The sequence below is a fragment of the Phoxinus phoxinus genome, assembly GCF_949152265.1.
Source record: "Phoxinus phoxinus genome assembly, chromosome: 7".
NCBI lineage: Eukaryota > Metazoa > Chordata > Actinopteri > Cypriniformes > Leuciscidae > Phoxinus > Phoxinus phoxinus.
This window is the reverse complement of record NC_136882.1, coordinates 32,856,355-32,869,765: the sequence shown is the minus strand read 5'-3', so window position 1 is coordinate 32,869,765 and position 13,411 is coordinate 32,856,355. Positions and strand designations below refer to the sequence as shown.

The following is a 13,411-nucleotide window of genomic DNA, read 5'->3' as shown; positions in this document are numbered from 1 at the left end:
ATAATCCCTTATTTATTGGCTTCAATATATCGGCCAAATTTTCTTGTCGGACCGATAACGATAACAATAAAAATGTATCCAATATGGTGGCCAATATATATTGTTCATCCCTACTTAAAATTTGTGTGGGCAAATAGACCCATCAGTGTAAACTCATGTGATCACTTTCTAGTGTTTTCTTCTTCGTCTGCATTAGATAATAATGCAAATAAGAAAATTGATGGCTTTGTTATTTTCTACAATGGCAAACGCATCACGCAATGGGGGGGTTGTTTCCTGCTTTTGTGCAGGCAAGAATTTTATCCAGAGCCTGTAGAATACCTCAGCAAACCCGAGGGCAGGGTTGAGAGAGGATTTTGAGAGCAGTGGGGAGATGAACATCAGGATGTGACTGGATAAGTAATACAGCCGCCCGCAGGATGTTGTCACTCAAGTCCAAGACCATCTGTTACTTTAGTTTGTGGCACTTTGGATTCAGTCCTTGTTGTGTGACCAGGAAGGACCACTGAGTTCACTTTACCCAGCACACTCTCTTAGAACAGAATAATATGGTTGATTCTTGGTACAGGGATTAAGAACCTATTTCTGGGGTTTAAAGATATATATATTTTTAATTTAAACCGTCCAAATTTATATTCAAGAAAGAGCGCTTTATCATCCTCGTTGGCTTGAGAGTGGAATGGTGTAGGAGGTTCATCCTGATTTACCCAAGCGTTAAACACCAAGGGCAAAACTGTGATATCCCTAAAAATCTACAGATCTCTTTAAGCAAGGGTGCTGACTCTATTAAAAGTAGGTGTATGGTTACTTTCCAATGCCAGAAAGCTCTTTTACCCCCTACAAAGCCTTAGGGGAAAGCTTATAGATGGCTTAAATTTAGCATGCAGAGTTTTGTCAATTATGTACAGAGCAAATTATAACTTCTGGCTTCCTTCCACCCTCAGCAGATGGAGTGAGGTCTGAACTCCACATATTCCATCACTCATGCGCCCTGAAGAAAGACGAAGGGCCGTGCAGGGCAATGAAGGACAGGTTCTACTTCGACATTGACACAGGTCGCTGTGGACTCTTTGAATATGGAGGCTGTCAAGGCAATGCAAACAATTTCGAGACCCTGCAGGAGTGCGAGGATATGTGTCATGTGAAAGGTAAGGCAATCTTTACCTAACTTTTCAATGACTAATAACCATTCAAATCAATACAAATGTCAATGTTTTTTTTTCTAGGAAATGGCAAAAAATAACCTTTTCAGAATCACTGCATCTTTTAGAATGTGTTAGTGCTATTTCATTTCTCTCAGTATATTGGATGACCTGACCCAGACTCATGTGTCATGGCAGTATTCCACACACCTATGCTATAAACCAGCATTCCAGATAAGCGTATCTTAGGTTAAGTAAAAGCACATATTACTAATATAGAATAAAGCAATAAGTTATGAGAGGCTGTGCAATATTGTGAGTGAGTCAAAGATAAAGAGCAATGCTCAGCCGAGTATATAATCACAATATAGCACAGCTTTAAGGGCTTAAACGCCTACTACAGAAAAATATTAAAGATGGCGTTATTTTGAATAACTTAATCCATTAACTCAATATACAATAAAGTACTAGTGAAAGTGCTTCTGTTTTGCATTTTTTTGGTTACACTTTATTTTATGTTATATACATTTACAAGTACTGAGTAATATTAATTAACTACATGTACTTACTATAGGGTTAAGGTTAGGAATAGGAATGGGTTTGGGGTTAGTTGCATGTAATTATGCATAATTTACTGTTATTACTACAGTAAGTAATTGTAATGTACAAGGACACTGTAAAATGAAGTGTGACCCATTTTTCTAACAGTATTTACTGTTAACTAAAAAATATAATATTATTATAAATATTAAATGGCGTGGAAACTAATTGAAATACGTTTACATACAAAAATGACTATAACTGAATTAGAAATGTACTGTATTAAAGCTATATAGACAAAAAACAATCTAATGAAAATTACAAGCACATAAAATTACTAAAATATTAACTAAAATAAATAAAAAAGCTAAATACTATAGTAATACTACTAAAATTAACAACTTGACTGAAAATATGATTTAATATGAATTTCAGAATGTCATTGTTTTTTCCTTTTTTCCTGAAAATATTTTCTTTTAAGTAAGTTTATATGAAAAAAAATGAAGTGCTGTTATCAGCTTTATGGACCCCAGTGTAATCCCTGACATGTAACAATAACAGTACATTAGTCTATGGGTGCAGCTCAGTCATGTGGGTGTTGCATGTCATATCTGTACTTTACTACATCTGGAATGCTTTATTGTCCAATCAGCATCCAAAACCGGAACTATTCACTTTATAAACATGGATATAACTGGCATTCCACCACAACATATACTTTTATGGGAACAGTGAAGAGTTCATCATGAGGGAGTCATTCCCAACGACTCATTAACATCCCATAAAAAACAATAATGTAATGCATTGGTGCGGTACTGCAATTATGGTTTAGTATAGAAGTGTCATGATTATTACTTGAACTATATTATTTTGTAGAGGGGATGACAGATGCTTAAATTACTTAGAATTTGTTTGTTCAAAACAAATGCTTTCAAACAGACATTGTGTATGTCACATATATATGTTTTTTGGGAAGCCATACATGGAGTAATGCATTTTTGTAGTGCTTTGATGAATACAAATAATTCTAATGCAAGGAAAAGCAAACAAACCAAATATCAAATTATGTTTCATCTTCAATATTGGCATTAAATTAGTATATAAAGGCAGAAATGGAGATTACTCGAGAACAAAGAGTCCAGTTCATGGCAACAAGCCAAGGCTGAGATGAGGGAGATACCATTTAAACAATCTGATTATTTCTGGTAGAATAATAAAGAATTATTGGTCCTTTTCCAATTAAAAAGAGGACAAATGTGCGGTTCACAGTAAAGCCAAGCCACATTGGATTATTTAAAGCACTTTGGTTTGTTGGGTGAGTCATATCTCATTACGCTTTCCAGTGGGGGTCATTGTGAATTGGACGGACCCCTGCAACGTTGCCTCCTGTGAGAGATCATCGTAATAATCAGCACAAAACAGATTCTGTCATGTGACTACTAAACAAGCCTCAGTCCCATCACAGAGTGGGGAAAATAGAAACTTTGCAGCTCATTTGGACAAACACCTCCAAGGACATGAGCACTCGTAAATGCCTGCGAAGGATTGCCAAAGATCCCCCATAGAGGCAGAATAGGAAATTGACTGCTGTGTTTGGATTCATTTCTCCTGCTCTCTTCACCACATGCTCCTGTTTATTTTCAGCTCTGCCAAGTCAGTTTCTCATTTCTGTGGCCACCAAACCTGCTTTTCCTGGTAATAGAGAGAACATGTTAACCCTTTAAACATAACAACCCTTCTAACATAACATCTGGTCTTCAATGAACCAAAGAGGATTAATGTCACACTCCTCTTGGTCGAAGCTCTGATGTTAGCAGCTCCTTCACAAACTCTTCTTTACACTTTCAAAAATAAAGGTTCCAAAAAGGTGGTTTTTAGAAGAACCATTTTTGGTTCCCCAAAGAACCTTTCAGTGAAAGTTCTTAAAAGAACCATTTTATTTGCTTAGACTGTAATGAACGTTTTAATAATCTAAAGAACCTTTTTCCACTATAAAGAACCTTTTGGAATGGAAAGGTGCCATTATGTTAAAGGTTTTCATAGAGCCATTGATGCCATAAATAACCTTTATTTGTAAGAGTGTGTATAACCATAACACTAAAAAAATTCCTCTTCCTCTCCCTTTTCTCTGCTTTTCTCCATTGTAACTCTGTATTGCGGTACTTTGGCTCTTGCTTGTGAAGCTCCTAATTTGCAAGTCGCTTTGGATAAAGGCATCTTCTAAATAAAAAGGGAAGAATTAAATAAGTCCACACTGTTTGCATTTTAAGCTCTTCTCACTTTTTAAAATTCAGATTCAAAGAGAATCACTGAGTATATGGAACCAACATCAAATAATAAACCACTGTGAGAAATTTATGACGAATGTCTCCATCTAGTGATCAAATCATCAATGCTCTTTAAAGAGTGGCTTGTTTTTTTTTTTGTATTTCAAGTATGAGACAAAGAGACATACGAGGAGAGAAACATAATTTTCTAAATGTTTTTCTGATTGCACATTTCTTTTGAAATATAAAGTGTATAATTTCTGTAAAGGGAATTGCAATCGGTTTGTTTGAGCCAAGGGGGTCTATTATGCCTATAGCATTTACATTCATCTCAATGATAGTTGGTTAGCTGGTGCAGAACCTACTTGAAATTACCTGTCTTGCACCCAGTTAAACATAATACACATAAGTCTTGTCCTTGTGAGTAAATGACACGCACAGTGAGAGACACTAGCCAGGCATCAATACAATCTCCTTTCCTAAATAGCACCCAAGAGGCTGCTCAGGAGAACCGCAGTTTTGAATTATTCATTTTGATAAGTGTTTTAGATGCAGCCCATCTGTACTTCTCTGCGCTACAATATTGACTATGACTATTTAAAATTGCATAATCCATTTGTAGCATGAATATTCAGTTACTTTCATTCAGTTTGTTAAGTGCCCTCGTGAATGTGAACTTTTGATTAATGCTGTATGTGAGTGGTCATTTGCTAAGCTTATTTAGCATTCCTCCACCGCTCTCGGTCAGGACGACTGTCTGGGACGTAGAGTATCAGAACACCGTCAGTATCTAAGGCAGTGAGTTTATCTGCTGACTGATGAATTCTTCCACTTCATCATGTACAACACAGTCACAGTGTAGAAATTGCATAAGGTGTATGTATGTATCTTGATGTACTGTATGTTACTTGTTATTTAGCTTGTGAGTTTTATCTACAGAAACTGGGATCATCCACCTTTTGACCATCTTGGCAACACAGTAATCATGCAAATGTGTGTGTGTTGAGTCGTTGAGAACTCTTCCCTGTTCCATAAAAGTACATGTTGTGTTGGAATGCCTGTTATATCTATGATTATAAAGTGAATAGTTCCGGTTTTGGATGTTTTTTGGACACCCACATGACTGTGCTGCACCCACATACTGTAGACTAATGTGCTTTTTAGAATACATTTTAAGAATATTTTCTTTTCTATTTTCTGCTTATTTTTTCCCCTGACCATAATCACATTTTAACCACTTTCAAGCAGTAGGTAACACTGCAATGAACGTTGAATTATATCCAAAAGCAGCAACCAGCTTCAGTCTGTATGGTCACTATAGTATGTGATGTTTGTGCAACTCATCGTTGCTTGTAAATTCGACCTATCCGAAAGAAGAGAGAACAACAAAATACCCTGACGATTTCTCCCAGCTGATGGGATTAAAGCTGCCTTTCTCCATGATGAATTGCCACTTAAGTGAAATATTTTAATTAGCAGCAGCCATAAATAAATTCTGCATTACAGGGCAAAAACGTGGCAGGAAATTAAGTGATTCTTTTAATCTGTTGAACTTTGGAATCCAGCCATTAATTTATCAACAGGGTATGTGCTAGATGGAGAGAAAATATATCAATCACTCCGGCCTGTCTGTGGCTTATGGCCAGGGGATCTGTTAAGGCAACGGTCAAACTGCTTCTGATGAAAGCCGCTGCTTTAATATTCAATTCCAATATTTGTCTAGATTAATCATGAAACACTCAATATCTATATTAATATGCCATAGTGTATCTGTTTTGCTAATTTCTGTGTTCTCATTGTAAAATCCATCTTGCATAAAAATAATGGGAAAAAGAATGCAAATTCTTTTTTTATTTAAAATGTTTAGTGCAGGCAGTTTCTCGCACTTTTAATTATTTTGAAAGTGCTGTAAGCGCCTATCCAGAGCTGTGAAATTAAAGCTAGCAAACAGGGACAAATATTAATTTCAATGAAGAGACCATGAAAAACCAGGCACTGGTAAAATAGCTACAGTAATATAATGAAGTGTTTACCATTTCTATTTTGCTTTCAAAAATAATTATTTTGTCAATGCATGGCTTTTTGAAAGTGTAGTAATTACAACTCGTGTTTATCAGTCAGAGTCTGCTGTGATCATTTCTCATGATCATAGATATTTTATGTGCTCCAAAGGCAATGATTTCTAAAACTGAAGTTGATGAAAATGAGCACATGATTTATGGCTGTCCCATCTTTTTGCTGTTGTTGTTCTTTAGAGGACAAGAGTCCATGTCAACTGGAGGATGAGCCGGGGCCGTGCAGAGGACTGGTGCCTCGCTATTTTTTTGATTTCAAGAGCCAAGAATGCAAACGATTCTATTATGGTGGCTGCTTTGGGAATGCCAACAACTTCAAGACCATAAAAGAATGCCATGAGAGATGTCTACGTATGTACCAGCAACAAAACATTTCTCTTCTCTGCAATTTTCAATAATAACATATTGCTTTAGTACAACCCTGTAATTAAAGTCATCTGCATGACAAAGGTTACAGCCCTTTGGTATTCTAACCTTCATTTTATAGAACAATTTGCACTTTTAATTTAGACTCAAATCCAGCTTGTTGCATTCTATTTTTAGCAGTCATTTCAACAGTCAAATTCACTGTAGAAAATTGTATCTTTAGGAATTAAATTGTCCTTGAAGGATAAATACTGTTAAAAACTACAGTACATTAGACCAGACAGCAAACAAACAGCTTGTGTGTCAGAGCAGCACAGCACTGTATCTTATTTCACTTGTGAACAGGCATTTACACAGATGTCTTAAAGGGGCAGCAGCTTGTTTATAGTCAGAAAAGGGGGGATAGAAATTGGCAAACAAAAAACCCTTTAATAAAACTATAAGGTGACCAAAGGCTGGACGGAATAAATGTTTATTTGTTTACAATTGAAACAAATCCACCCCCATCATGAGTGTATACGCCCCCTACTGCTGATTGGCTGCAAGTGTGTTGTGATGCTCGGTCTGATCCACTTTCATCAGCGCCTCAGAGAAATCGCCTTCACAGACATCTCTAGGTGTCCTAAATGTCGTAAAAGAGCCATGAAAATGAAACAGACTTTTACTAATATATAACCACAAACAAACTTCACTACGTTCCTCGTGTTAAAAAACACTGAACAAAATTAAAAGTCATGTGAAGAGAATGCAAAGGATGTTTACAGAGAGATCTTACATTGAATTTATGTTCTAAAAGAAGTGTCCAAATGATGATTATACTTTCTGGAATTAAATTGTGCCAAGAGCTGAATAATTAGTTGTTTATAAGCATATATGTTTAAATATGAAGCATTAAACCTGTATAAACAGACAGGCAGGAAACGTATTAAAGGGATAGTTCACCCAAAAATACAAATTCTGTCATTAATTACTCACCCTCATGTCGTTCCAAACCCGTAAGACTTTCCTTTATCTTCGAAACACAAATGAAGATATTTTGTATAAAATTTTGATTTCTGTCTCACCAGTGACAGCTACGCAACTACCATTTTGACGCTTCAAAAAGTTCATAAAGAGATCGTAAAACGAATCCATATGAACTGAGCGGTTCAGTCCCAATTTTCTGAAGAGACTCGATCACTTTAAATGATGAACAGATTGAATTTAGTCTAACCATACCTTTAATGGTGCCTGTTTGTGCAACCTGAGAAAGACTCCCTTGTAACAAAAGGACATCAATGTGATGTTTTCACTTTGTTTCCTCCTTTTAGCTGGCTCAAACCACATGGAAGAAAATTCTCCATTAAAACCAGAGGAAGAGGAAGCAAAACCCAGGACAGAACCTCTCACTAAACATGGTGAGATGAGACACAACCTGCCTGTTTATAATGTCAGAAAACCTTTTTATGTATACTGTATATTACAATAATCTGTATTTAAAGGTGCACCAAGTCATTTTTACCACCTTTTAGGCACAGATGCAGCATCAAAAACTTTTTGTAGAAATACCATTGATACATTTTCATACATATAGTCAGTTTGCAGACGCTTTTACCCAAAAGCGATTTACAAACAAGAACAATGGAACCTTTTATATGAATACCTTTTTATATAAATATTTTTTTGTGATTCACTAAGTATTTGGTTATTTTTAGAGTATTCTCCTTTGGATGCGTCCCATTTGCCACCGCAAAAAGGGTCCCAACCAGCTGCTCAGGAAGCAGGTGAGGAACACACACACACACACACACACACAGAGGGTTCTAGACAGCTGTGTTTTCATGTCAGAGAGTCTGTGTGTCCAGAGGGCAGCCGTAGCAGCCATTTTTCTGCCTCTTTCTGCATATTTTGACAGTTAAGAGCTGCTCTCTGCTCCTCAGCTCCAGGGCTTATGACATCCCAGTCTGGCACAGAGATAGCACACACTTAGACACTAAAAAATCACAGTCAAATATGTGATATTTATAATATTAATCCTAATATTTCAAAAATATACAAATTTCAGTTTCTGTAATTGTAACATTTACATGGTTACAACGTGTTAGCTATTCATACTACTCCACATTTGCCTCTTCAATCACAGCGGTTAATGAAGTATAGTAAGTGAATTAAGATAAACCATCCTGTCAGTGGTCTGTTTTACTAATTTAGTATTTGCAATTGACTTTTTGAGTTAAAAGTTTCTGCTAATTAATTACAGTAATTGATTATGGGTTAAAATATGACTCAATGTGCATACTTATCCATCCTAAATAGTATGTGAGATTAGAATAAGTGTGTCCCAAAGCATACAGTAGTATGTTGAAAAGAGTATACCAGAAGTATTTTTCCAGTAGATTTTTGAAGTGCAGATACATGCACACTCTAAAGGCTAATATTGCCCACAGAAATATTATATTTCATCTGCAACAACAATGTGAACTTTTATAAAGATCTGTTTAGCTTTTAACTTTTAAATGCATCATAATGCAAAAATATGAGGCGAGTTCTCTGCATGAAAGACCCATGACTGCAGATCAACATCCTACTGCATTTCTCTCCAATATGGTAGGAAATTAAATGAATGAAATGTGGAAAATGTTAACTGTGAAATGATTGACAGGCCATTTTACGTGACAGGATGCACGCAACTATGTGACAGAGCTTTCTGTTAAAGACACAATTGTATGACGTGATAGTACAGTATGTCCCAAAGCTGGTCTAGTCTTCTGCTACACACTGAAAAGTGTGTACTTTTTCTTCACAAAAAGAGTACATTTAGGGTGTAGAATAAGTAGGCTGATTGGGACACAGCATTAGATGGCCAAATGCTCTGTGGCACCATTGAAGGATGATGCTTAGATTTTACTGCCATCTAGTGGATCATGTATATCAAGTCAAATAAAGTTTAATGTCATTCCAGCTAGAATAAATACAGGAAGTAGCACACTTATGTTTAAACATTTATCATTATGTTATGAAATAACAACTTTAAATGAGTGAAATAATAACTTAATGTAATAATATTAAAATAACATTGATGTAACAACTTGGATCATATTTTAAATAACATCAATAACAAATTATCATAGTGTCCTACTTTACCGGTTTACATCCTCTACGGTGGAACAAAACATACTCTATAAACAAAAAATAAGATACAATAGAGATCAGATGTGAGGTTTACTTCTAGTATGCACAATAGTCTACATTGCAAATAATACAGTTAGTGTAATTGGTCCTTGAACATTTTTAGTGTTGCTTCTCTGAGAAAGGTGCTTTATAAACAAAACATTATTATTATCATTATTATTATTATTAAAAGTGGATAGTTAATTGTTCAATAGACCTTATTCAGAGCAGCGCCATGACGGGTATGAAAGTGAGGCTGTGAGCGATAGACTTACCTTGTTTTCAATGGCATCCGCTGTAAAGTGCTGTATAAATCTCCTAGATAACTTATAATTGTCCACAGCTCATGGTGTCTGGAGTTTTTTGTCTACTGAAATTTCTTGGAAAATATTTTTGCAGTGTTTCGTCACATAATTAAATAACAGTAAAAACCCACTGAAGAGATGGAAGTCTATCCCTCACAGCCTCGCTTTCATTCCCGCTCAAAATCAAAGATGCCGCTGCTGTGAATAAGGTCTATTGTGTAGCAGAAGTGCAGTGCAGTGTATAATAATAATTCATTAAAGTGCCCTTATTATGCTAAAGAAAAGTTTCTATTTTTATTTTGGAGGTCTCATACATGGTTTACATGCATTCAAGGTAAAAATAAAACAAATTTTCTCATAATATAGATTGCAGCATCACCTCTTTTCTCACAATGTCTGAAACAATTTGATAAAGGATCCCGTCTCTCTCTAAACCCATCATATCCGGGAGCCTACTCTGCTCTGATTGGTCAGCCTGTTGTGATTGGTCTAAAGCTTACAGAGCGTGTCAGAAACGAAACCCCCCTTAGCTTCCTCATTGCTTGTATACACAGTGATATGAATAGTAACAATAGCATCGGTTTTATACAGTATCAATTCGAGTACGAGTCCTCAACCTTTTGGAAGGATTTGCTTTCGTAGTGGAGAAAAGTGTCTTCTCGACAAGTCGACAACACGAACCAAACTATTCCAGGGCTCCGCTACAACTACAGTGTTTGAGGACGGGTCAAAGTAGACATTGTTCATGGTCAACTAATGAAGACCAGATTTGTTACAAACCTACGTAGGTTCGAGCAGGAAGTAAGACTGGAAATACTGACGACTCGTTTTTGGCAGTTCACACTCGGTTCTTTCTTTTGGGAGACAATAACTTTTTTTTGTTGTGCACTTTGATCTTTGAAACTTTGCAAACCTTTTACATTCACAAACAGCGGAGTCAAGTCAAGTCACCTTTATTTATTTAGCACTATACTGTACTACTTTTATGTGACATTATAATATCATGGGTTTTGTCTCAGTGGAACATGCATGAGAGTGTATTTTGAACAGCTAGTGATAATGTAAATTTATTGTTATTGCATTTCAGAGTTCAGTCCCCCAGAAATCTGCATGAGTCCAGTTGATCGGGGCGATTGTGACAGCTCTGAGAGGAGATACGTGTACAACCCCAGGACTGGGAGATGCCAGGCTTTTCGCTACTCTGGCTGTGGAGGCAACAAAAACAACTTTGTCCACAAGAGACACTGCATGAAGATGTGCACGAAAGGTGTGTTTACTGCAGACCTTGTTTTTGTTTTTTGAGGGTTTAAAGGTGCTGTAAGCGATTTTTGAAAAATGCTGTTGAAAAGTGGATCGGACCGAATCCCAAAACACACTTGTAGCCAATCAGCAGTAAGGGGCGTATACACTCATGATGTGTATCATGATGTTTATGAGAGAGAGCTCAGTGCACAAGACAGAGATTAGCAGACTGAGGAAGATGCCAAAGAAAATACAAAAGAGGAAAAGTTCAGGGGAATATAACTTTAAAAAGAAAGGTTACCATCAGGCAAGAGGTAGGATCCGCGTTCATATCGGAAGCTTTCCAGCGCTGGAGAGACCTTAAGAAGCGGGAAAGCCTGAAAACGGATGCCGAGGTTGCTTTATTTCTTCTCGACACATGAGTAACGTTGGTTTTGCTGTGTTTCACAGAACTAAGATATGCTGTATTTTGCTTTAAAGGGCACCTATTATGGAATTTTGAAATGTACCTTTCATGTAGTGTGTAACATAGATCTAAGTGAACAAAAACATCCTGCAAAGTTTGAAATATGAAAGTGCACCGTATATAAAGTTATTGTCTTTCAAAAGTAAGAGTCGACTCGGAGTCATTTTTTATGAATCGTTAGAAGACCGAAGCTTTTTCTCTGACTAGATGACGTCAACTTGTAAAGTTATTTGAATACGATACGCCCACTTATTGCGCTCCAAGGCCAGGGAAAATATCATGGCGACGAGACGCTGTGTTCTGAAGTGCGACTCAAAAGCCAACTTTTTTCATCTGCCCAAGGAGGAGCATTTGAAGACTAAGTGGCTACAATTCATATTATATACAACTATACCACTATAGTCCGAGCCTTGTGCTTTGCTCGCGCCATTTTGAAGACGATTGCTTTACCAACTTAAATGCAATCAAACTTGGATTCGCGAGCTGGCTGATATTGAAGGAAGGTTCAGTTCCAGGTGTATTTGCATCTAGCCTGGCTAACGCCAGACCCAATTCTCGTTGAGACTTGGGTCTGGGAACCACATGTGCATTTTCTCGTATTTGAGGCGTGGTTTACGAATGCCCGGCGCCGTTTATTGGGTGCTAAGAATGTCTATCAAATGCGCCTGTACGTAGCTCATAGCCAATCGTTTCCATTATACCAGACGACGTATGTAGAGACGCCAAAAGCTGCTCTTTTTTCTAAATAAACTTGCGTTCTAAACTACTTAGAACAATATCTAAGGCTGCATCAAAAGGTAGCTTCGCGTGAATCGCGTCTGCTGCCATGTTGAATCCATAGATATAAACAAACTGCTTAGTTGTGTCGCATGTCGTCATCGTCTTGCTGCTCCCTCCCCGTTCTGTGATTGGTTCCCTAAACGAGGCGAAAAATCTGGTCCATGGTCTCCAGACTGCCTTTCAGCGTGAATAAAATCGCGCTGCGCAAAGGCAGTATGGGGAAACCCAGGCTAATTTGCATCAGCTTCCTCCTCCGTATCACAACCTGTAAGTGTTATTAATAATTGTTGCTTTTATGTTTTATGTAGCAAGCTTAATAATTATTTTGTTTGTTGTGTAAGCACCGTTTAGCTTCTAGGTCTTCAATGGCAATTGTATTGAGATATGTGAAGTGTTTGTCGTTGTTTTCGGAGTTGTCTTAAAGAATAGAATAATACCTCGTAGTAACGTAACTGCATTTTTATATTTTTTTTATTTGTAAAAACGTTATGTTTATGCATCGGGCTAATGCTGATTGTGCTTTTACAATATGAACTCTGGGCTATGCTCGCTAACATAACATTAAATTCTTTATCTTATTTTTAGTTTTTTACTACAAACTACAAAGCAGTGGACTATAATCATTATTATAACACAATTTAATTGATAAAAGCATCATTGTACTCCGTGTTAAAAATAAGTATTATCTCTGTAAACACTGCTGGGTCATCTGACCAATCGCAGATTAGCGTCGCGCAAAGGAGGGGTTTGGAAAAACGAGTCGTTGAACGAATCATTTGGGAGTCGGTGAGCAAATCAGGTAAAAATAAATGCATATTATACGACAACAAAAGTGTTTTTTGTCATTGCATGCACGTAAAACTGTTGTTGGGGACTGAATTATCATAGTAACACAAACTGCTTTCACTTATTGATGACATCACACCCTCGGGCGGCAGGTACAGCAGACTTCGCCATAGTCGTTGTGTGTGTTGCATAGCGTGTACGTGAATGTGTGGGAGAGGCATCAAGATATGGGTTTGATCCATTTAGGTAGGGGCGTGCTTGTTTTGGTGATTTTCAAATATCAACAGCATTT

At 36.9% G+C, this 13,411-nt stretch overlaps 1 protein-coding gene across 2 annotated transcripts in view; it reads left to right on the top strand.

Annotated features, from left to right (window-relative positions):
- tfpia (tissue factor pathway inhibitor a) overlaps nt 1-13,411 on the top strand; it is a 28,118-nt gene that overhangs the window by 13,988 nt on the left and 719 nt on the right. The window contains exons 2-6 of one of the 2 annotated variants that reach the window (XM_079617912.1): nt 945-1,148; nt 6,205-6,375; nt 7,701-7,787; nt 8,085-8,153; nt 10,933-11,112. In XM_079617912.1, the coding sequence (XP_079474038.1) occupies nt 945-1,148; nt 6,205-6,375; nt 7,701-7,787; nt 8,085-8,153; nt 10,933-11,112 (711 nt within the window). The remainder of the gene's footprint in view (nt 1-944; nt 1,149-6,204; nt 6,376-7,700; nt 7,788-8,084; nt 8,154-10,932; nt 11,113-13,411) is intronic. The other variant, XM_079617913.1, reaches the window with a different exon arrangement.